This window comes from Bison bison, unplaced genomic scaffold (genome assembly GCF_000754665.1).
Source record: "Bison bison bison isolate TAMUID 2011002044 unplaced genomic scaffold, Bison_UMD1.0 scf7180017864363, whole genome shotgun sequence".
Lineage (NCBI taxonomy): Eukaryota > Metazoa > Chordata > Mammalia > Artiodactyla > Bovidae > Bison > Bison bison.
In genome coordinates this window covers 1,134,580-1,160,249 of record NW_011494935.1, presented here as the reverse complement: position 1 = coordinate 1,160,249, position 25,670 = coordinate 1,134,580, and the positions used below count along the sequence as shown (strand labels likewise).

Genomic DNA, 25,670 nt, shown 5'->3' with positions numbered 1-25,670 from the left:
ATCTCATATGGGTATTGATCCTTGTGAAAAATGTTAGGTCTGCATGAGGGAGCCTAGAAAAGCAGCTACTAGTGTGAGAGTAAGGCCCGTGGGGAGAGGTCATCTATCTCTTCCTGAGCTCTTTGCTGTGTTTCTTTTTGTTTAGCTGTGCTTCATAAAATATCATAAAATCAGTAAAATATGCAGGAAATAAAGATATTTAACTTTATTTAACTAATAAAGATATTTAAATAAGATATTTAACATGGTTATTAAATGAAGATTAAGAAATTAAAAATTGAAGCTAAAATAAAGTGAAAACTTTGGAGAGGTTGGAATAAAGTTTTAAACATTTAAAAAACCCAATGCAGAAAGGGTTAAAAAAGAGTAAAACAGATGAGACTTAAAATAATATCTGGGGAATTCCCTGGCGATCTAGTGTTAGCACTTGGGGTTTTCATTGCCGGGGCCACGGTTTGATCCCTAATTGGAGAACTAAGATCCCTCAAGCTGCGTGACGTGGCCATATTAAAAAAAGAAAAAGAAAACTAACATTAACAATAAAGATCAAGGTTTTTTGTTTGTTTTTTAAGTATGATAAAACTAGGTAAGAAGTAAAGCAAGGTTAAAGGCTGAAAGCCAACCAACAGTCTAAAAACATAAAAGGTTAAAGGAAAAACTATTCATGAGATTAAAGATAAGAAATAATAGAAAGTAAAAACAATGGTAAAATAAAAGGTATCAGCTGACAATATTTTTAGAAGTTTGGGGGAAAAGGGCCATTTTTTAAAAATACATTGAAATGGGTTTCTTGGGACACTTAGGAAATGCTCCAGGGAAAAGGTATGTTGTCCCCAAAGTTTCAGAAATATTTAATATAGTCCCCTCTTGGAGACTCATAATGCACATGAGAATAGTAAAGTCTCCAAGAAGTGTTGCAGTAATAAAGTTGCCTTTGTTTTATGTAACATTTCCTAAACCTCACCATGGAACACATTTCTCACATAACACCTATTAATGTCTCCCAGAGTATTTTTCGCAAAACACTAGAGTACTGTTTCAGAAGAAAATAAAAACGGAAAATCTTGACAGTTACAGAGATATGTGTTAAAAGAAAAAAACAGTCATCTGGAAATAGAAAATGGTTTTGGGTTGGGGCTTGCATTCATTCCTTGGGAACAGGCTCCTTTCGAGGCAGCAGTGTCCTTCGGAGCCAAGGGCCCGAGAGTAACTTGATACTTGTATCTTCTGGCCTTCTATCCGTAGCTCTCTTTTCAGAAAGCTTTTATCTGTGCACAGCATACAGGCTGCTGAGCCAGGGGAGTGGAAGCCGATCCTCGGCAGAATTAAATCAGCCCAGCCAGCGGGCACTTCCCTAGCAAGGGTAAAGAAGTTGTATATACAAGTACTATTTTTCTTCCCCCCCAAATTAGTTGTTTTTTTTTTTTGTCATTGTATAAATGAAATTTTAAATGTGTGCCTCCACCCCAACACTTTTTATGGGCTTTTTAACTTTAGGCTTTGTCCACATGCACACGTGTTTTTATATAGTTGGTAGTTAGTGTTCATACAATTTTGTATTGTGAGAGCTGCTTTCTTATGCCTATGAAGGGAAGAATTTCCTACTGGTGGCTGCCTCTGCCTGTTCTGTTGCTGTTTTTCCAAGCACACTGCTGTAGCATTTTGGGAGCAGCTTCTCATTCTGCTTTCTTGAACCACACACAATAAAAGTCTTCCATTTTGCCACCCTCCTCAAATCTTATTGCTGCCAGAGTGCCTCTCTGGAAATAATAACTTGTAGCATCATGGGACTAGCCTACATTGGGAAAGCTTTTCTCTAATCCTGTCATCTGCTGTCCAGTTCATGTTAGCAGCACTTGTGCTAGAGAGAAGGGCTTCCATATAAGACCTGTGAATATCCAGACACTTCCTAGGATAATAATTTGTGCTGTTACACAGGAAACTGAATGGAGAAACTGGTTGTTGTGGCTTTTCTAACATCCTTTGTTCAGGTAGACACTTCATGGAATCAGTTACATGGACCTTGTTTTTGGCATTTTGAAAGCTTAAAATTCTACAACTTACAGTATCTAAATTGTAGATATAAACTTCATGCTGAGAAAGTTTCTTTTTATAATAGCTTAAACATCTTTTGTTTTTCCCATAATTTGCTTTTGGAATGTCTGACTCTAGTAGCTGATACAGATGAGTTAGTTTAGTAAATCCAAAAAAATGTTAAAGACATTATCAGATGATATCAGATTACCAATATAGGAGAAATTGCTGCTTAATGTAAACTAAAACCCTAGAACATGGTTGGTGGTACTGAGATTAAAGAGAGTGAACTTCAGAATACAAACTCTGTTTGTAAAATGGCTTGTATTGATACTTGTCCTGTCCCTTAGAGAAACTCATTTCCAGATCTTTGGCCATTTTTAAATAATAGTCATCCTGCCTTGAAGTGTAGTTATATCTTTGAACTCTTCATTTCAGCATGCATACTGTGGGTCAGATAGGCTGCCGGTTACCTTGACTCTAAAGTTCCACAACAATGAATAGCATAGGTAAGTAATAAGTATTAATGCCAGTATATTCTAAGGGGCCATATAAAGAATATCTTCAAATTGAAAATGATAAATTCTGGCAGAAACATAACCATGTGTGGTAAATGCTTTACATGCCATTCAATTTAATCTCAGTAATACATAGGAACTACCTTTCAGATTAGGTAGCTGAGACACATAAGTGGTTGATTTATCCAGGGATCAGAGATAAGATATGGGCATATTCATTTCTATTAAATTACTGGTCAATTACTATACATATTTTCTACAAAATAGCCATAAGAGATGAAGCAGATTGTGAAAATTAGTGGTTGTACAGTGTTTTCCTCTAGTGTGGCCTTGTGTTTTGGACCAGTTCCTAGAGTCAGAGTCAAAGCCCAAGCCTGTTTTAATGTCTGAATATGGGCTGCCATCAAATGGATTATTTAATTTGGTATTGCTAACCTCTGATGTTGTACAGGAAGGGAAATAGTTTTATAGTTTCTTCCTCCTACAGGTCATAATTTAGTTGTGGACATCAGGATGTTTTTCTTGACTTATCTGATCCATATAGTTTTCCTTTGCACATCTGTTACATAAATTACTAAACTACTTCCTTGAAAAGTTGCCAGTTTGTCACACTAGTAGTGATCAAGGGGTGGTACATTTTGGAAAAAAAGAATTAAATGACAGACTCTGAGGGGCAGAAATCCAACTACCATCCCAATTTAAGGGTTTTTTTTTTTTTTGGATCAATTCCTATATTTTTTTGAGGCATTGAAATAAAATTATATGTGGTTTCTAATGTGTTTCCCAAAAGACCATAAATATTTAATGATCTTTCGTATAAAATGAGGTATTTTAGTTACTGCTTCTGTTAAGTTTTTATCTTTTCCGTGATCAATTTATTTATACATTCTAGTCTGGTACAAAGTTTGCTATTTGAAACTAAATTTGGAATGTTGGTTTCTTTAACAACTTTGCCCTTTCCTGACCTTGAATTCTGCATAAACCATAGAATAATGATTTTTCTGTGTTTTTCTTTTGCGGGGGGGAGGAAATTCGTAAGATTTATTATTTATACTGGTTACATGTTAGGACCACTTTACACTTAAATGATGAAAAAATCAGAAATCTCAGAGATATTAGATGTGGGTCTGGTTCGTTTTGGCTTATGCAAACTGATAATGAACACTGGAAATTTTCATGGAATGTTCGGTAAATTTACTAAAGCAAGGAACTAAGTTATTTTTTTAACACTCATTGTGAAATTGTGTGGCTTTGGAGTGCTGGTTTTGAGCTTGTAATCTTTAGATAAAGATATCATTTGGAATACTGAAAATCTGTAATGGGTGTTTTTAGAGATTAAAAGAGAAAGTACGTTATAAATTGGTTAGTGTCAGTTACTGATAAAAGTTCTTAGATTAATTTTTTTGCATTACGTTTCCTACTGTTGTAACCGTTCTTTCTAAAATACAGTAGAGTCTTGATAGATTTTTCTGTTCAGAGTTTTGAGTTTTAAACTCTTCTTAAAGAGGATTTGTTAACAGGAAATAATGTTTAATTTTATTATGATCCAAATCTGACTTGCATGTGTGGAAACTAGTCACTTAGCTAAGTCAGTCACTGGTATCCATCTTGGAGCTCAGCTTTGTTGTGTTCCAACTCTTAGGCTGTGATAACACCTTAGCTTTTTTGTGAAAAACAATTCACAGAAAGCCTGTGTTTAGTATTGGTATTGAATGTGGCAGAGCCTTATAAAATTCACAGACAGAAAATAGAAGTTTTATACATATTTAAAGAGGAACGCATTGGGTTTGGTGGTACCTTGGATTGATGACACAATCAAATCTATATGGAATCAGTAGAAGAAATTTATGGAACATGTTCTGCCATGCAAAAGTTGCTTACCTAAGAAATATAATTTGGTTAATTTAAATATTGGTTATCTTGTATTGAGGAAATATAATATGCAGAGGATACTTTAATTCTTGATTGAATTTGGGAGATTGTCAAGAGTCTGCATTTTTATACACAAAGGTCTTCAGTTTATCTTTCAACAGTGTTAGGGGTTTATTCTTATAGCTTCTTCTACCTTCAAAGTAATGCTTCATTTGTTCTCTGTTCATTCTACTCCCTGCCCTCCCCCCTCCCCCCACCATGCCACTGCAATGAAAAATACTTCTATAGAAAATAGTTTTGTAGAATTTATCCTTCCACTTTATCTGTACGTAGTACAAATGCAGTGTAAAATTTTGAGTTAAGATTGTAAGAATATTGAGCTGTATCTATCAACAGTGTTCAGTAATAGGAAAACACCACAGGTGATTAAAATTCTATACTTCAGTTTTCCAGCCCCATAATAGTACTGGTCTGAACTGTTATTGAAATTGAAGGCCAGCATCACTCAGTATGCATCAAAGAATTTGGTAGTAGGATTGATGTGATAATAGCTTTTGATTAAAAAAGAGTATATAGTCCTTAATTTTCTTACAACTTAAAACAATTAGAATTTTTAAAAGTATATCAGGGGTACTTTTCTGTTAAAACTCAGTATTCAAAAAACGAAGATGATGGCATCCGGCCCCATCACTTCATGGCAATTAGATGGGGAAATGATGGAAACTTTATTTTCTCGGGCTCCAAAATCACTGCAGATGGTGACTGCAGCCATGAAATTAAAAGATGCTTGCTTGCTCCTTGGAAAAACAGCTATGAAAAACCTAGACAGCATTTTAAAAAGCCAGAGATACTGCTTTGCCAACAAAGGTCCGTCTAGTCAAAGCTATGGTTTTTCCAGTAATCATGTATGGATGTAAGAGTTGGGCCATAAAGAAGGCTGAGCATCAAAGAATTGATGCTTTTGAACTGTGGTCTTGAGAGTCTCTTGGACTGCAAGATCAAACCAGTAAGTCCTACAGGAAATCAATCCTGAATGTTCATTGGAGGGACTGATGTTGAAGCTGAAACTCCAATCCTTTGGCCACCTGATGTGAAGAACTGACTCATTGGAAAAGACCCTGATTCCGAGAAAGACTGAAGGTGGGAGGAGAAGGAGAAGACAGGATGAGATGGTTGGATGGCATCACCGACTTGATGGACATGAGTTTGAGCAAGCTGTGGGAGATAGTGAAGGACAAGGAAACCTGGCATGCTGCAGTCCATGGGCTTGCAACACGACTGAGCAGCTGAACAACAACTTTTCTATTACCTACTACTATGTGGAGAGAGAATAATTAATATGGTGTTTTTGAACATTAATACATTTTCTGTGGTTTTAATGTCATATAGGCAGGCTGCTTGAGTTTTGGACTTAGTTTTTCTGCCTGTGCCGTATTTTTCAAATGTATTCAGTATCTGGCTATAGTATGATCTTCATAACTTGATCTTTAAGTATCCAGAATTATTTTAAAAGTTAGAAGCTTTAAAAATGATTATGGGACTCCCTTCCTCCCTCAATAAAACCTGATAAATTGCTATTTAATATTTATTTGGTTTTAATGTTTCTTGACTGTGAGAGCTAAAGAATAAGATATATTTCAGTGCCTATTATTCTTGTTGATTATTTTTAAAAGTAGCAGGTTAAATATTTTAGCATTTTAATGTTCTTCTCTTGAAAAGTGAAAAGGAAAACAGAAGGTACATAATCAGCATAGTCCTCTGTGTAAATAAGTGATCATAAATAATATGCACATGAGCATACTGTCAGTACATATTTATAAGTGGAAGTGGATTGATATAAGGTCACTTTTTTTAAGTAGCTTGGTTAGTCTTTTCTGAAATCTTGTTACTGCAGGAGCATGGTTAAGAGAGCCTCAGATTTTAGATGTTTTCAGTCTCAGTTATTTCCTATTTAAACTGATGTTTTCTTTACATTGCTTTTAAGAATATGTATGTTTAAGAGAGGGGTACATTGGTTTCCTCCTTTTTAACTGGTTAGTTTGTATTTAATTTTAGTAAAACCAAAGGAAATGTAATTTCCATGACCAAGAATATATTTTTTAAAATATTAATTCAGCATTTAGTTCTTTTTGTAGCATAACTTGTGATGTCATCCTACATATTAACTATATCAACTAGTAGACTTTTAGCTTAGGTGATATTATTAATTCTCTGATTCTGCAGCATTATGGCATAATAGGAAATGGGCTACATTTAATTAAAATTCAAAACCCTAACATCTATTGCTGTTTACTAGTCTTTTCATCCTGAATGTAAGTTTATTTAAACTTCTCTACTAAGGAGATGCTATTAAATATTTTTCCCTTCCTCCTCTCTCAAATTTTTGAATTATTTTTTGGTAGAGGGACTTTTGCTAGTAATGGCAGGCTGAAGAGAAAGTGGCAAGCATTGGGTTTGTTATTTTGTTACTTCTGTAGTTTTCAGTAGTTAACTTACCAGTTTTCTTATGGAGGGAGTACTGTAGTTTTTTTCTTTGTTTTAGCATTGTAGCTATTTTATAACTAAGATGCTATGTAATCAAACATGATAATATCGGCTTTAGCAGCATTAATTCCTGTACTGAATCATTACTTGTGTTAGGACATTATTCATTGCTTTGTGTTTCATTTTCAGATCCAGAAAGGGCTTTTTTTTTTTTTTTTAAATGGGTAGCAAATACCCAGCCAAGTAGATGAACCAATTTTCCCACCTCCCCTCCCTATTTCTATACATTAAGATTTTTTGATAAAAATGAGAGTTATGTATTTGTCAAATTTAGGAGTACTAGACTTCTTCGTTATTGACCATACATTTGATACCATTCACAGAACTGCAGTAACATCTAACTTTGTTTTAAAATACGAGTATTGAACCTATAATTGTTCAGCTTGCAAGCAAGGATAATGTGGTGAAGACCATCATCCCCTGATGAAAAATGAATGTCACATGGTCCATTATCTAGCTTTTAGAGCAGGTATTCTTAAAATTATTTCCCTGCTATTTTGGTTAGAAACATTTTTAAAAAGGAACAGATTTTCCTGGCTTAAGTAACTTGTTACCTGAGAAAACTGTCTTTTTTCAGTGTTTATTTTAAGAGTATGTTATTGTTTTTAATAAGTTTTTAAAAGATTAGGATTTTAGAGGGAGCATTATAATTTTACCTATATCATAAAAGTATATTCTGAAATCTGTGACATTAAGATAGAGAGGTCACTTTTAAATATAGATTTTAATGTCTAGAATCATTCTTCTCTAATACGGTGTTTTTTTAAGCAAGTTAATTTCAATATTAGGTACCTAAATTGATCCCTGTGGTTTTACACAGGTAGCATTTGGTATACATATTTTAGTATGTGTACATACATATGTGTAGTTACTAGTTTGCTGCAATTATTAGTCTGATAATAATAAGACATTCAGTTGAGTTCAGTTCAGTTCAGTCGCTCAGTCGGACATTGGAAGTACAAATAATACTCATTTGATATACCATGATGCTTATTTGCCTATTAATAGTTAAAATGTTGCTAATGATGATATAGTACTCATTTGTATTCTTAATGGCATTTTAACACTTTCCTCTTTGTTACAATATAATATTCATGGGGGAAATTTTGGAAAATACAGGAAAAAGAAAATAGTTTGAAGGAAAAAAAAACATTATTTAAAACCATTACTTTGAATGCTGTGTTTGTCTCGTCTCTGCCTCTGTTTTTCTGACTCTCTTGTATATGTAAGTGTGGATGTTCGTATGAAAAAACACAAATTGAAAACCGTCTAATAGAAAATACTGCTAAATATTTTCTCCTGAATTCAGAATGAATAGTCTTTATAATAACTTTGAAACAAACAGTAGAATCTATTAAAAATATGGACCCATTTTATTTTTTTTAATGTAAAATTAAGCAGGCTAGGAAAAAGACTTTTTACTAAATCAATTTCAATTTTCATTATCCTTTGTTAGCAGTTAGGACTGGATTATACCTATACTTTACCTTTTCTCTTGGTTTGTAGTTTTGTTTTAGCAAAGAATATTCTTGAATTTTTGGCAGGAAAAAAATACCGTAAGACTAAGTTTTTTCTTTTCTGTTATTTTACTGTTTCTTCTTTAAGGACATTAGAAGAATCATTGACCATCTGTAGGTCAAAACTCCATTTTAGCTTTTACTTTGAACCAATTTTGCCTCTAAACCCTGGACCAAGACTATTACCAAGTAAAATAATGTGGTATTTTATCAGTAGTGACCAGTGAAATAAGCAGAAAATGGGGAATAAAGAGGAGGGCCAAAATGAACACTAATTATTTACAAATTGAGTAATTGAATGAATATTGACTGTGTTCATATAGCCATAGAAGTGTATGTAGAGGACTTGAGGGTGTAACTTCTAGAAGTTCGCATTGAAAATCCAGTGATTGGGTGTAGTGCTGGGTTGTTCAGAGTTAAGTATTCCTCTTGGGGACTGGTAGTCAGTCTTGTATCCTATTGCTGGGATGTTATAAGGAGCAAATGTGAAAGTGTGTAAGTGGTTTGATTTCAATTGTGGGTTTTATCCGTATAAAAAGCAGTAGTTCTGTATTGCTTTAAGGTAAAAATCTTCAGCACATGAGCAGCTTCTTAATGTTCTTCACTCTGGTCATTCCCTGGTAATTTCCTGTAATTTTGTTTGCAGAGCGGATCCTCAACCTTTGTCTGATTTCTCTGTGTTTTAAAAAACTGATGAGAGATCCCCCTCTAGTGTCTGAATTACCCATTCTTAAAACATTTATGTCAGTCATAGGTTTTAGGAATTAAGCTAGCTGTGTTTTCCTTTCACATCTGGACATGATTTTTTTTTTTTTTTTTTTTTTAGCTTTTCGTTTATGAGGGAAAGCGGGGACTTTTTTTCCTTTCTTAAAAAGGTCGCTAGAATTATGGGCAGGGTGTGGATTGGGGGCAATAGAAAACATGGGACGGGAAGGATCAAAATGCTATTTTTACCTTTTAAGAAATAATTATTTTTAAGTAACCTGGAATAAGGCCAAACTATACAGTGTTGTTTTGTTTTAGTTTACATTTGTTCCTAAATTAAGTGTAGCTTTAAAATACTTCATTTTGGAATTCTTCATTAGATTCTTATCCTGAGTGGTTTCAGTTTCTGGAAAGCAATGCTTTCATTGGAAAATGGTTTCAAAACAGAGCCTGATTACTTTTCATGGAGTTTTCTAACTTGGTTACTTTTTGTTACTGTTGTTGCCGTATTTTTCCATATTGTTGCCATTTTATACTGTGAGTATGTTCTAATGGCAAATTGTCCTTTTACATAGTTCCCATTGTTTTTCAACCAAGGAAATAGGAGATTCTTAAGATATTGGCTCTCTGCCACCTCTTCCTCTTAAACACACAGGGCTCAAACACACAGGCCTTCAGTTAAGGATCTTGTGAAGGGTTAGGGAAACAGGACCTTTCTCATTTGACCCATGGGCTTTTGTAACTTGAACAAGGAAAGTAGTGTTCTGAAAGCTGCAGCATTTATGAAGGCTCTTGTAAAAATATTTCATGTACATGGACTAGAGATTAACTCTTTTCATCTCGTTCTTCAACAAATTAAACAGTGCAAACAATTTCAAGTGCTTTCTTGGTCATGAAATGCTTGGATGAATTATAATCCTGATTGCTATTGTTCATTCCCATGCTGCATTTTGACACTATTAACTGCCTAACGCATGCATTCTTCAACCAGTAAGATAAACAAAAGCATTTTGAAATATGTTATTTCGTGGCATCTTAAATTGCAGATATGCCATTGGCTGCCTTGATTTTATTTTGGTTCCACTGTTAGCAAAAATGAGGAAAAAAGTTATCTCTCTATATTTATACATAAAATTGCCAATAGAATGATCACTGGGTTTTTATAAAAGTCCATTCACTAATAGTCTTAAATTTTAAAGAGGCAGTAGAGACCATGGATTTATTTTAGTGCTAGGGAAATAATTTGTATTTATGTTATCAAACCAGTGTGGCTTTCTCTAAGATTTGAAAGAAAGTAATAAATTTCATTTTTCTACTTTAATAGAACTGAATGTAAACCTAGAAGCCAGATTAGTTTTGTGATTTGGCAAGTCGTTTATGCGTAATGGTTCCTTTAAGATTTGAACTAATACTGTTTATTAATTGAAGTATTTGTAATAAATTTGAAGTTTATATGTGAGAGATTTGAGTGCCAGTTATTAACAAACCTTCATTACTTAAAAAACAGAACTTTTTTGATAACTGAAAAACCATATAACAAAAGTGGGGTAGATATAACTAATGTCATTGTCACATCATGTTTAGTTGTTCAGTTGTGTCTGATTCTTTGTGACCCCATGGACTATAGCCCACCAGGCCCCTCTGTGATGGGAATCGTTTCTCCAAGGCAGGAATACTGGAGTTGGTAGCCATTCCCTTCTCCAGGGAATCTTCCTAACCTAGTCTTCGAACTAGGGTCTCCTGCATCACGGCAGCTTCTTTACCATCTGAGCCATCAGGGAAGCCCATAACAGTTAGCAATTTCTCACTTTTTGACTATTGCTAAAACTAAGTGGATGAATTACCAAATTCACAGGCATCTGATACAATAATTTTTTCTGTAATAATTGGAGCTCTCTATGTCAAATGAGCACTACTACAGTATGTCACATTCTTATTTATTCCTCAGAATGTCTTTGAATTCTTAAATCCATATAAGCATGAGAAATTCTTTTTTAACAACCAGATGTTTTGCCATCTCATATCTTATTTGTAAGGTGCTTTTTTCAATGGTAGTTCTTTATTATAAAAATATTACTTAATATTTTAAAATTCTAATAGGGGATATTAGCTAGACACTGTACCGTGGTATACCATTTGATATGTTACCCTTTGAGGTAGTAAATAATATTCCTCCTTATTCCCATTTTTACGTTTAAGGAAACAGTAAGAGAAGTAAAATAATTTTGCCAAAGATCACAAAGTAATTGTAGTCAGATCTCTCTGACTCCTAAAACCCATGTTTTGGACCACTGATGAAGTCTTAAGTGAAAATTAAATACATTGTCATATAATCCTCTGATGGAATATTATGTAGCCATTAAAAGTAAGGGTTAGAGTGACATAGAAAATGAATGTGGTACAGTAAATTAAAAAAGGCAAGGATTACAGTTAAAATCCATAGTGATTCTAGACATCTTTAGTGTTTGATTTTTTATTGCGTTTTAATTTAAATACAGTATAAATAACATTCAGCTTCTATATAATTTTGCTCATTAACTTAAAGAATTTCTGTAAACAGGGGACCTAAGACTGAATGTAAACCAGGTCTGGTCAGCAAACTGACAAGTTAGTTTTATAATAGACTTTAGCATGTTCAATTTCCTTTTTAATTTGACCTAAAGCCATTTTTTACTGGACTTATGCCAGCTCTAATGTAATCTCTCATTTATATTCTTGAAGGCTAATGGAATAGTAAAATCTTCCTAAAGATAACTTAAATGTGTTATATAGTGTCCTAAGGGTAGCTTGTGCACAAAAGATGTTTTCTTTCCCACCCTGTAGAGGTATCTCATTAGGACACCCAGTAGTGTCATTATTAAGTTTTCATGTGTTTCTCAGTTTTGATGCTAATCTTTGTGTGTATGTGCGTGCATTTTTTTTGTCTTCAGCACCAATGTGGTTATGAATTATTCAGAGATCGAGTCTAAGGTTCGAGAAGCAACGAATGACGATCCTTGGGGACCTTCTGGGCAACTCATGGGAGAGATTGCCAAGTAAGTGATAATTTGACTCAGCAGTGCAGAAAGAATGCAACTATCTTTACCCAGAAATGTGAAATTTGCTTTCAATTTTAAACTGTTCAACTGCCAGATAATAATAAATTTTGCATATAATCGTTCAGATATCAGTGCAGCAAATTTTATGAGGATCCATTCCTCTTAAATATTAGCTCAATAAAGTAAACAAAATTTTTCTTTTTCAATGAAGTTTAGAGACTTTCTGTAGCTTAACTATGTAAAATTTTGACAAATGCATATAAAATGACTTAAAACTAGGAAAATTTTTTCCTGACAAACATCTGGCTGACTATGCCACTGAATGAAGGGCTCATGAAATATGATATTAGTGGGATTTATGTGCTAGATACTATATAAAATAGACATTTTAAAGGTACCATATCTAAATTTTTTAAAAATTAAACTTATTTTTTAAAGCTCTTTAGGAAAATACAGTAACTTAGAACAAGCCTGCCATCTACTGTCAAATCAACATACTACAAACTCTTGAGGAAAACTATTCTTTTTTCAGGGCTACCTTTATGTATGAACAATTTCCAGAACTTATGAACATGCTTTGGTCACGAATGTTAAAAGACAACAAAAAAAATTGGAGAAGAGTTTATAAGGTATGGGTATTAGTCTGTATTTATTACTTGACATGTAGAAGACATGAAATTTTAAAGTGTACATACATAAGTGATTATGATGGACATTGAATCCTAGACTAGAATATTCTAAAACAGATAAAAAATTGATTTGCTATTTGAGTTGTATTTTTTAATCACCATAAATAGCTATTCATATATTTGTGCATATCAAAAGTAATGAATCTATAGTGTATCTGTGTTTAGTGTTAGAGCATTTAAGATAAAACCACCCTCTAATATCATTTGTCATCTCTACATAAAAATTTTCCAGTAGTATTACAGTATTGTGCACCAGAAATGTGTTATTTTTAAATATAATAAATTCTAAATCATTAAAATTCTAACATTTTAAAACTTGCAGAGATGTACCCTTCTGTTAGGTTCCTTTCATTTAATTCTGACCTCATCATATAGTGTAGAATTCTAAACAAGATAGTAATCGGTTCCTCCACCTCCACTATATTTTCTTGCTACTTGGAAGGTTTTTTTATGCTTTCCAAAATGTTGTTATAATATTCATATATGAAGCTTTAAAAATAACATTTCTGGCTTTCAGCGTTAAAAATTAGTGGCTTTATTTAGTTCCATGTTTTTGATGATGTTTGTTTCTGAAAACGTTTACTGTCATTTCTTTAGCTTGTACAGTTGTAGTGATGAAATAGTTTAAATTCCTATAAATTAATTTTTTATAATTAGAGGGTTTTGTTTTAATAATTCTAGAGTAAACTACTTTTTTAAAGATTAAATTCCTGCTCAGATGAGGGTTTTTTGTTCCTCAGTTCTCCAGCCTAACTAGATTTTCATAGGTCTAATCATCTTTATGTGAGGTTTGCTCCAAACAAAGTTCAGAATTCATAATTCAGTGATTTTTTAGTGCATTCACAAAGTTGTGCGTTGTTACTACTGTCTAAATCAGAACATTTTTCATCACCTCAAAAAGAAATTCTTAATGTTTTTTTCTCATATTTGTTGACAGTAAGTTTTTTAAACAAAAGCCACATCACAAACCTCCCAAGTTAAATTTTATCTGGGAAAAGTGCTCTGAGATCATATAATTACCAAATAATTATTTTCTTTAATGTTTTTAACAGTAAAACTGAATCAGCTTTCTAAAAGCTTAGTGTTCATTTATATCATACATTCAGATTTTTCCTAACATCTTTTTCCTAAAAGATTAATTTTTTTAAATCTTTTGACACATGTATCCAGTGGACAGTTTATAATTATTTATTATGCTTGGTGTAAGAGGAACTCTAAATTGAAAATACGAGGTTTTAAATGTACTTAAAGTCTAATGTATGGTAAAGAATGCCCTCCCCCTCCTCCGCTCCCCCCACCCCACACACATACAGATTATTTATTTGCTGTTAGATTTTATTTTTTTTAAGCTATTTACCAGAGCTCTACCAGAATTTATTTCGTTAAATCATTTGGTGCTTTGTATTTTTACAGTCATTGCTGCTCCTAGCTTACCTCATAAGGAATGGATCAGAGCGTGTTGTTACAAGTGCCAGAGAACACATTTATGATTTGCGATCCCTGGAAAATTACCACTTTGTAGGTGAGCAATAGAAAAACCTTATAAGCAAATTAAAACAGTAGTTGGAGTTGTCAGTCACCTGAACCAGCTTAGAAGCTTCTCTGCTCTAATTAGAATGTGACTGTTGCTGGTTGTGTGACGAGTGCAGAATCCAAGACGTGGGGCCCTAGAGTATTAATTAGTGAAGACAAGAACTTGCAGAAAAGACTGGCTAATAACAACAGAACCAACACAACATGAGTGTTCGGGTTTATATTAAAATATGCACTGGAGACTGGTCCCCTGTGGTGTCCATAAAGGAATAGCTTTAATCATATGGGAAGAAAAGGTTAGAGCTCCAAAACACACACATCTGTTTGAAGCTGGGGTTTTTTTCCTCCCACCAAATAATATTTACTGTGCAAAGGCAGCAAGGCCAGAGTGTGTTTTGAATGTGAAAGAGGATACAGAATGAACCACATTTCATTTTGTAGTGTACCCCAGTTGAAAGCACTTTAAAATTTCAGTTTTTCAGCTATACTAAATCCTGGTAATTCGTGTTTTCAAACTTGTATTGGGGCGAGGAAGGCATTTAGGTGCTTTTCAGTCATTAAAATGTAGATTTTGTTTTGTTAAAATACTATAGAAAGAGAAAATAACATTTTTGGATATTAGTCCATTTTTGTATGATTATTGTTAGTAATCCTTTTTAGTGGATCTTTAATTGATTTTGCATGGCACCGTTATCTGTGGTCCTTTTTAGTTCATTTCTGCAAGCTCTTATAAGCCAGAATTGCATCTCAAGACTTAGGATTTGATGAAGAAATGACAAAATTCAGTAACACAGTTTGCCTCTTTTTATTAATTTAAAAATACTGAAGGTGGTTTCTTACTTTGAAATTTTCATGTCTTTGTGTGTGTGTTAAAAGGTTTAATACATATTAACTGAATTCTTAAGGTTTTGTTTCTCCCTTACCATCCTCACAGATGAGCATGGCAAGGATCAAGGTATAAATATTCGCCAGAAGGTGAAAGAATTGGTTGAATTTGCCCAGGATGATGACAGGCTTCGTGAAGAGCGAAAGAAAGCCAAGAAGAACAAAGACAAATATGTTGGGGTTTCCTCAGACAGTGTTGGAGGATTCAGATACAGTGAGTATCAAAGACAGATTAGCACCTGAACATCAGTTTAGCTTCTTGGGTATATTTTAAGAATCACAGAAGACAAAAATGCTCTTTTGAATATATATGATACTAAGACATATGTAATACTCATTTTGTTTCCTTTGGATCCTGTGAATCTGTTTTTTTTACTTTTGTGGTTCAAGAATATGATTTTAATCATTAAGCATTATTGAATGACCAAACTTTGAGTTGACATACAAAGAATAAAATAGATATATGTCCTTTCCTCTTGGAGTTCCCATTCTAAGAAGAAAAGGATTCCTCTAACTTAATCATTTAGAGCAATTAAAAAAAGTTTGATCAGGAGATTCATCCTGCTAATTCGAAACCAGTTTAGTTATATTTTTGGCTAAAAATAGAGCTGCAAGTTAGTCCATCCTTAATTCCCTCCCTTAATTAAGCACTGTGTTAATTTGATGTAGAAAAAGGTAACGATACCAACAGTTTTTCATCTAGGCCTGTCAGATATATGTTCTTAATATATTTAAGGACAGCTAGAACATTCATCTCTCATGTTTATTTTTAATGTATAATATAGTTTTCCTAAAATAGGTCACTAGGTAGGTGCTTGAAACAGATACAGAAAGTAAGAACTCTGTTTCACAGTATGTTCCTTTGGACTCGTTCTGTATTCTGTGAATGCTGACAGTCCCTTGCCATTTTGTGTAAGGGACTGGCCAATGCTTTGTATACTTAGCAGCTGCATATTGGAACTCTCTAACCACCCACAACCATAGCTGTTTTTTATATTTGAATTTCACTGAGATCTCATGATTCTTCATTGTAAACATGTAAAAATCTTCTATTTCTTACTTTGTATCTATAAAATATCTTCACTCTTTTGCTCCTCTGCTTTTCTTGCCATTAAAGAAAGTACTGCACTTAATAGGCTAATGTTTCTAATGGCAGAAAAATTCCTTTTATGTCTCATATCACATACTAGTCAGTCCTTGAATTGGCAAAAATGTTACTCTTAAATTACATAAATATGTTTTGGAGTTCTTGTTTAGGGAGGTAAGAAGTCTTTTATTTTTTACCCATGTATTCAATAGATACTCTATTCTTTAGATTTTTCAAGGTAGCTTTAGCAGATCAATATGGTTTTTAGCAGAAATAGCTATTTGCCACTTATTTCCTCATTCTACTTGCTAGTAGTTCTTTTTTAAATCAGCGCAATATATAATTAGATGCATTTAGACAGTTGAATAAGTTTTTAGACTTCAGAGTGAACTAATTACAGCATTTGCATTAGAGATAGAATTCAGTGTCCTGTGTACCTGCATTGGTTTCTTTTATACGTTGTTTTTAATGCTATATGTATTATTCAGAGACTTAAGTAGTCAACTTTAACTATTTTACATGGTTTTCATTTTGACATTAGAAAACGTCTTGCCAATATGCAGTCTCTTTGACACTTTCTCAGTATGATGTTTACCATGCTAATCACTTTAGTTTTCATGTGCTTTTTTCATTTTTTCCTATAAACTTGTTTTTTTCAACACCTAGTTCATCACATTGTTACTGAAGTGTACATATACATTGTTGCAAAGCTACTCACTTTTACAATACCATCCTGGCTTTAATTTTGTTTAGAAAACATTTTGTCATGTTCTCTTTAAGTTGGTGATCACTTTCAGATTTAGTAGACATATTTTTAAATCCTCAGACTCTTACAGAAAATTTTGCTCTGTAGTTTTACTTAGTAATTCAACAAAATGGTTTTGTTCAATCTCCAGTGGGCATGTATGCCATCCGAACTTCTTAACCAACTTTTAAGATAAAAGCTCAATTATCCACCTTTTGATTATTTTGCTGTTTCTTATCGGTCTTTCCTTTTTCTCTGCACCCTGCTTAGTTTTCAGTCTTTTCTTCTTTTTAACCTCACGTGATTTCTCTGACATTTTACTCTTGGCTCTTAAGTTTGGACATGGAAATGGAAAAGGTTCCAGTTAGTACCTGCAATTCCTATCTCTCCTCTAGGTCTTCAAGGACAAGGACTAAAACAGATTTGGGGGCTTTTTTCCACTGCCAATGATCTACTGACTCAATTCACAGATTCACACAGAGGCTCCCTAGGTTTTGCCAGTCCCAGCATATGTTTGGACTTGGTGTTTGAATAGATCATCACTATTCTGAACCACTTGAGCATATTTCATCATTCTAGTCTGTATAGTTTTTGGTAGTTAGAATATTATTTTCTCTTTAAAATAATTGAAAGGTGCTTTCCCAGGTGATGAAAGACATTTATTTTTCTAGTTTGATAGTAAAGAATGACAGTTATGAGTCTTTACACTATTGAGATATGTAGCATTCAGAATAGTGTTTCCTATATAGTTTGTGTCTTTTAAGAGATTGTTGCTGTCCTGATACTTTTCTAATAATTGAAAAACCATTAAGAGATGAGAATGAAATATAATGCAGTAAGCGACTTCTGTAAAAATAAAAAGATTTCAGGACTTCCCAGGCAGTCCAGTGGTTAAGACTCTGCACTTCCATTGCAGGAGTGCAGGTTCCATCCCTGGTCAGGGAACTAAGATCCCACGTGCCTCATGGCCAAAACAAACAAAAAACCCCACAAAACCACATAAAACCAAAAAGATTTCCATTTCTCTTTTGCTTATACATCCTGTTTTGGTTTTTGTGTTTTCTTTGACTCCTTTTAACAGCCCTTAAGAACTTCTGGATATGCTGTGCTTTGCATTAAGGTTGTATAAGTTTTCATAAACAAAAGCTTTTGAATCTGCATTCCTGCCACTTAATGACTGGCGATCCATGCTGTGCCTTGCTGTAATTGTGTTGATTCAGCACTGTGGGAGCTTTCTGTTTTCCTTTGAAAACTATTTTATTATGAGGAAAAGCTTCAGAAATAAGGACTATAGACCCTTTTTGAATTTAATGTCCTTAGAATCACTTCTCTTTTTAATGCTTTATATAGGTGAAAGATATGATCCTGAGCCCAAATCAAAATGGGATGAGGAGTGGGATAAAAACAAGAGTGCTTTTCCATTCAGTGATAAATTAGGTGAACTGAGTGATAAAATTGGAAGCACAATTGATGACACCATCAGCAAGTTCCGGAGGAAAGATAGAGAAGACTCTCCAGAAAGATGCAGGTATTAACACTTTGTCTCCTGGGTCTCTCGGAAAGGGTACTAAATTTATGCAGTTGGGTCTTGGGTTTTTTTGTTTGAGTGTTGGCATTATCTGAAATTCAGCTTTTATTGTTTGTTTATTTAATGGATTTTATTTTTTAGAGCATTTTTAGTTTTATAGAAAAATTGTGCCTAAAGTACAGGGAGCTGCCACATAACCCCACCTCTCTGAGTACAAGCGTGTGCTCACACACACACTTTCTCCTGTTACTGACATCTTGCATTCATGTGTACATTTATTAACAATTGATAACCAGTATTGTTAACTAAACTCTTCAGTTTGCATTAGGGTTCACTGTGTTGTACAGTTGACAGATGCATAGTGTCCACCATTACAGAACCACACAGAGTGGTATCACTCCCCTAAAAGTGCTTGTGTGAAAATATAGAATAGTCTGTGAACTGTTGTCCTTGCATAGGGACATACTAATCTGGTTCCCCAACCAAGGATTGAACCCAGGCCATGGCAGTGAAAGTGCCGAGTCCTAACCACTGGATGACCAGGCAATTCCCAGGGAGTGCAGATTTTCTCTACTGTTCCAGTTTCTGTATATGCTGATTTATGCATATTGTGTGTGTGTGTGTGTATATATATATACACACATACATACATAATATATACAGTATAGCTGTTTATAAGATGGTAGATCAGACATTGTTTGCACTTAGTATTGGCACATTTTCCTTGTCTGTGTCCATTTATTTCTAAATTTGATCACATTTCCTATATGTTTTTATTCAGGCTGTTTAATTGGATTTTTTTTTTCCAGTAAGAACTTTGATGGTTTATTTTGTACTTGAGCATCTGATGATCCAGGGACCTAAGGTATTGCTGAGGGATAATGAAGTTTAGTATATTAGGTTTAAAACAGAAGTTAAGGGGGTTGAAATTTAATTCTTTCTGCGACATTTCATTTAGATTCTGTGTCACTGTATACCAGAAAAAAAAAAAATCCAGATTGATTTTTGAGCTAAAATATTTTCACATCACCTGTATTTTTGTAGATTTTATTTTCTGATGATGGGGTATTTGTATTTAGTTTCACATAGAATAGTACTTGGAACTTTTTAGCATTCACTTTTTGTTCTTACCTATCAGTATAGCTATTAATTAGTCTTTCTGCCAGTTAAGAGGGTAAAATATATAGCATTTAATCTGCAAAGCAAGTTTTATAAGATCTTTGTCATTTGTGTCTCACCATATTGCTAGTAGGTAGTCTAGAGCAAGGATTTTACCCTTAATTTTTGGAAGTAAAACCTAAGGCCCAATCATCTGTGTGGAACTTGCCTATAGTTGCACAGAGATGCAACCACAACTTCAAGTGAGTTCATCTAACTTAAGTACCATCTCTTTTTCTCTTATTAAAAAAACTCTTTGACAGTTCAGATTAGGGGTCATGGAAAAGAAATAAAAATACAATTTTGAAACTATTAAGGTTCATCTATGGAATTCCTGTCTATTTATGGAATATGGTCTTTGAAGAACCAGAATTTATTTTTAATAGTTTGAATATATTTTACAACTAGATTTCTAGCTCTTTTATACTGAAAGTATATGCATATAGTAATAATAAATAGTTGAACTTTGGAAAATGATGCCTACTTCAAATACTCTGTGGTATTTTTCCCTCATTAGTGTTCTTGTGGCCCTAGCATTTACATTTTTGGTTTGATTTAGAAAACATAATGGCCACATTTTCTCTTGTTATATCCTGAAGAAGTATGGCAGTCAGGTAGGTAGGCTGGTTAGAGATCTAACTATGTACCTTCTTGTTCTATTACTTTCTCTTTGCCCTCCATACTCAATTTTTCTTTGTTTTTGTCTTCCTGTTCTTTTTTTTTCTTCCTGTTTCTCCCTTGATTTTTTTTTCCCCTACATTTGCCTCTAAGACAGGATCTGTTGAGAGTTCCTAAATCTTTTAAATAGAGTATTCAGATTTAAAAGAGTGAAAATTCAGTGTGTGTTGTTTGTTTTAGTTACTAAAGAGCACGCTAGGGACTTTATATCTTGGAGTATTTGTGAGAGAAGAATGGATTTTTAGACAAAGTTGCATGGGACCTCTTTGGCATGTTATCAGAATTTCAGACTTTTCATTCATCATTATATTTAGAAATTCTTGAACACTGATCATATATGAAGCTTCCATTTCATTGTGTGCTAGTCAGGTTTCTGTTCTCAACTTGTAAAGAAGTTATCTTGCTCTGGAATCAAATTGAACATGAGAAAGGTAAGAAATTTCAGTTTTAGATACAGGACTGATGATGGGAATCTTCAGGTTATTTGTTGCTAAGAAGGTAGTGACAAGGGCTTTTGAATACTTAATCAGAACTAGTAGATTCCTTAAAATGCTTGTAGATAAAAATACATTTAACCCCTTTACTCAGTGTGGGAAGTCATTCTTCTTGATTCTTGATTTATACAGGCTCCAAATTGATTTATATTTAAGTAGAAATTGCTTTAGTCTTAGTTAATTTGCATCAGTAATAAAACTCATAATTTTAAGGAGAATTTTAAGTATTTTATTTCAGAATATTTATAATTTAAACCACCTACTCTAAAATTAAGAAATAAAGGTAATGGAACATATTTCAGGTAATTTCTCTGTCTGACTTGCACCAGAAAAAAACCCCTCAATACATCATTACTGGAGAATACATTATTGCTGACATTTTTAATTCGTGGCATATGAAATATGCATTTTTTACTCATTCTGCATTTTTATTTTATTTTTTTACTTTCACACTGTTAAGGAAAATAAGTTTTTTTTTAATATGCCCAAAAAAGAATTATTTCAAAACATTTAAAATACATTTAAATTTTCTGTAGAACAGTTTCCATAGTTTTGTAAAAGTTTGATCTCCTGATTCTATATATAGTAAATTAGAGCACAGTTGTTGTAAAGTGCATTATCTCCTGTTTCTGCATTTACAGATGAGAGTTTAATCATTTGAATTCAGATAGGATGATATTTAGAAGATATCCATTGAAATTATAATTATATATTTGCTTAGTATATGGGAGTCACTGACAGAATTATGTTATATAAATGAAACTGTAGTTGTTGCACAAAATCCATTTCAAAAAAATGTAACTTGCAGTTGTTTGAGCTCCCAGGGTCTCATTAGTTGATTCTGATATGATAATATACAGCTAATTTATTTTTTAATTAAACTTTAAATCTATTATAAATAAGCACCTGAATTATTTCAGGCCTTTTTATTTGTACACATTTATGTAAATGCTTTTTTGTAGCAGTGTTTTAGTCTTACCTGGGGAATTTGATGGATTTCCACTCCCCCTCCCCAGGGCACAGATATCATATTCAGATAGCTTAGATAACATTGTCTTGATCACTGTCAAGTAAGTCAAAGTACAGAATTTTGGAGTGACTGCATTTGAAATTCTTTACCTCAAGCTCCATTTAAAAATAATCTCTTGTCTTATTATTTTCCTTCATTTTTAATATCTTTTAGTGACAGTGATGAGGAAAAGAAAGCAAGAAGAGGCAGATCTCCCAAAGGTGAATTCAAAGATGAAGAGGAGACTGTGACGACAAAGCATATCCATATCACACAGGCCACAGAGACCACCACCACAAGACACAAGCGCACAGCAAATCCTTCCAAAACCATTGATCTTGGCGCAGCAGCACATTACACGGGGGACAAAGCAAGTCCAGATCAGAATGCTTCAACTCATACACCTCAGTCTTCACTTAAGGTGCGAATGGCACAAGTTTACACATTATACAGAATTTTAGTCTTAAAAAATTACTTTTAGATTTATTGAATTAGTAGTCTCAGGCATTTCTAGGTAATCTTATTAATTATAGATCATCTGGCATATATTACTCAGTCATTAATAATAAGAAATCTCTTTGGAGGAAGAAACCTGTCCAGTTGCTGAATGATTATCTGTGCACTTTCTGTGGAAATAGTAATGACACTCTTGGTTCATTTGGGAAAAGTTGTGAATCAGAATGTAGTGCCTTTATTTCGTACTAGACACTACCACTGTATGAAGTGCCAGATTCATTAAGGAAAATATGGTAGTGTTTGGAAGTTGTAAGCAATGATAATGTATATATATGACAAGTTAATATATAGGGGAAATGGTCTTGTTTAATACAGGGATGGTGCCTGTGATGGGAGGTTAATTTGCCTTGTGGTCAGTATTGATTAGTGGCAGCATTACTTCATGTACCATCATCATTTTGTTTTCCACCAAAGAAATGAAATCCACTTGCCAGATACCTGACTGCAAGCTAGTCTTTTGGGCAGAAATCTGCCAGAGGGAGGTTTACCCCAAAAGGCTAAAGAGTTGTTTTGTTACTGTACCCCTACTAGTGTTCTCACAGTTTGTACCTGCTCATCAAATGTAGCCTACAGAAAATATTTTGCTAGTGTATTCTGTGAATTGCAGGTGACTCTAAAAATAAAGCTAGTCCTACTTAGTGGCAAGAACTGTGTCAACTTTTCCCAAATATTTTCTGGTGTTTCACTCATATTGTCCTCTTTAAAGATTTGATGAAAACCTCAAAATTCAAAATTATAACTCAACTTTAGTTGCAGTTAAAATGGGGAAATGGCGCTGTTATTTCTTTGTGTGTTAGCTTTCCCCTGCTGTAGATACAGTTAGTTTACTGATGACTCTGTAAGATTTGGTAGTCATAATTAAAACCCAAATACACGATGGTTGTCATATGGAGAATTCATTTAAGGTTGCATGAGGGAAATCATTCAATCTGTATATTTTTTTAAAACAATAAACTGAAACTTTTTTCATCTAAAAAGATTTTAAATATTAATTTGTAGTACAGCCTGAATGTATGTCACACCAAAAATATTTTATATTTGTAGTATATACGCTTTTTGACTTTCTTTTACTGCTGAACAGATGTTTTGAACTCGAAGTTCTTGAAAAGTTACTCAACCACTTCAGATATCTTTCAATCTCAAGGCCTTTTTGAACCACAGTATACAGTGTTTTAATCTTCGAACCTCAAATTAATATGCCTACTATTTACAGTATTTCCCTATTGCTAGCACTTTTGTTCTAATTTAGTGTGTTTATATTGAAAATATTGGACCTATGTATTAGAGTGTTTAGGACTATGGAGAAGAAAGAAGTTACAACTCTAGCCCCACAGTTTGGAAACTAAATATAAAACATATGTCAAAGTATATCAAACCAATATAGAATTATACTGACAAATATGATATACAAAGTGTTGCTAAACTTCACAGAATCATAAAATTGTAGAGCTGGATGGGATCTTGGCCTCCAATCCAGTAGATCTCAGACCTTCTTACACATTGAAATTACCAAGGGAGCTTTGTAAGACTTTACAGACCAATATCCCACCCTGGGCAATTACGATTCAGCATATTGTATATATATGTGTATATGTATATATGCGTATAAAGTGTGTGTGTGTGTGCTTCTCAAATGATTCTGCGTTAATATTTGAGTGGGATCTGGAAAGTATGTTTTCTCATAGTGAAATACAGTAAGAAAAGAATTGAGAAAGTAATCCAGGAGTAGTGGACATGCCAAACTCATCTGATTTCCGAAAAGAAAGGAGTTAGGGGAAAGAGGAGTGTGGATAAGTTAGGAATATAATTACTTAAAAATATCTCTTTAAAGGGATTCAAGTTCACTTTTCTTTTTTCAGAAAAGGAAATCTGCCTTTATTCAGATAATTACAGGTTTTTGTGTCTAAGTTGAGAATTAGAGATGAGTAGAGCAGATTTTTTTTTTTTAAGTGGTAGAAATTTGTTTCCTAAGTTTATTAGTTCTGTGTGTGTTTCCAGACTTCAGTGCCTAGCAGCAAGTCATCTGGTGACCTTGTCGATCTGTTTGATGGTACCAGCCAATCAACAGGTAAGCTTCGACATTGGCTTTTGGTTGGTTTCAGAGTAATTTTTTTTAATGGCAAATAAGAGATGGAATGAAAATTTCTAAAAAATTTTTCTTACAGTAGATTTATTTTTAAAGTGAAATTAATGAGCCTTAAGCATTATTTAGGAGGAAATATTTAATTGCCTAAAATAAGGAAAACGAGTACTTAAGTATTTGATAATTCAGTAATCTCTCAATTTCCTTAGAACTGAGTATTTGGGGTCCCTTTACTTTCTCTATAAGTGAAATATACTGCTCTTCTCATTTCACTGTCTTTTCATATTCTGAAATTAGCCATGCCTAGAGTTCATTTCGGAGAAGGCAATGGCACCCCACTCCAGTACTCTTGCCTGGAAAATCCCATGGACGGAGGAGCCTCGTAGGCTGCAGTCCATGGGGTCGCCAAGAGTTGGACATGACTGAATGACTTCACTTTCACTTTTCACTTTTATGCATTGGAGAAGGAAATGGCAACCCACTCCAGTGTTCTTGCCTGGAGAATCCCAGGGACAGGGGAGCCTGGTGGGCTGCCGTCTATGGGATCATACAGAGTCGGACATGACTGAAGTGACTTAGCAGCAGCAGCAGAGTTCATTTACACTTTTCATTCATTTATTCAGTAAACATTTATTGAACCAGACACTGGCCTGGGTGCTTGAGGTATTGATATAATGCTTAGTAAAGGGTCACAAATAGTTACACATATACAGAGGAAAAGGGCATTCTGTGAAAGTGTGTGACTATCTACCTTACATATTTTAAGAGGGCTATATCAAAAGAATAATAGTCCATTCACCATGATTTTCTCACAGAGAAGTTCAATGATTTCTTCAATTTGATTTCTAATATGTGGTAGATTTTTTTTTAATTAATCCCCTATAAGTTGTTTTCAAGAAAATTGGTATTTTTAGGGTTGCATTTGAGGACTGTGGGGTCATAATAAACTACTACAAGTCAAAGTAGCTTAATAAATCTTTGTTTAAAGTCCATTTCACATTAAAATATAACTGGCAAGATAGGCATAGAAATGTCAA

At 33.7% G+C, this 25,670-nt stretch overlaps 1 protein-coding gene across 3 annotated transcripts in view; it reads left to right on the top strand.

Moving 5' to 3' along the window:
• CLINT1 (clathrin interactor 1) overlaps positions 1–25,670 on the top strand; it is a 57,641-nt gene that overhangs the window by 17,976 nt on the left and 13,995 nt on the right. For 2 of the 3 annotated variants that reach the window (XM_010855289.1, XM_010855288.1), the window contains exons 2-8: positions 12,121–12,225; positions 12,761–12,857; positions 14,331–14,439; positions 15,385–15,549; positions 18,518–18,695; positions 22,209–22,455; positions 24,549–24,618. In XM_010855289.1, coding sequence (XP_010853591.1) covers positions 12,121–12,225; positions 12,761–12,857; positions 14,331–14,439; positions 15,385–15,549; positions 18,518–18,695; positions 22,209–22,455; positions 24,549–24,618 — 971 coding nt within the window. Of the gene's footprint in view, positions 1–2,472; positions 2,544–12,120; positions 12,226–12,760; positions 12,858–14,330; positions 14,440–15,384; positions 15,550–18,517; positions 18,696–22,208; positions 22,456–24,548; positions 24,619–25,670 lie in introns of those variants that run through there. The other variant, XM_010855290.1, reaches the window with a different exon arrangement.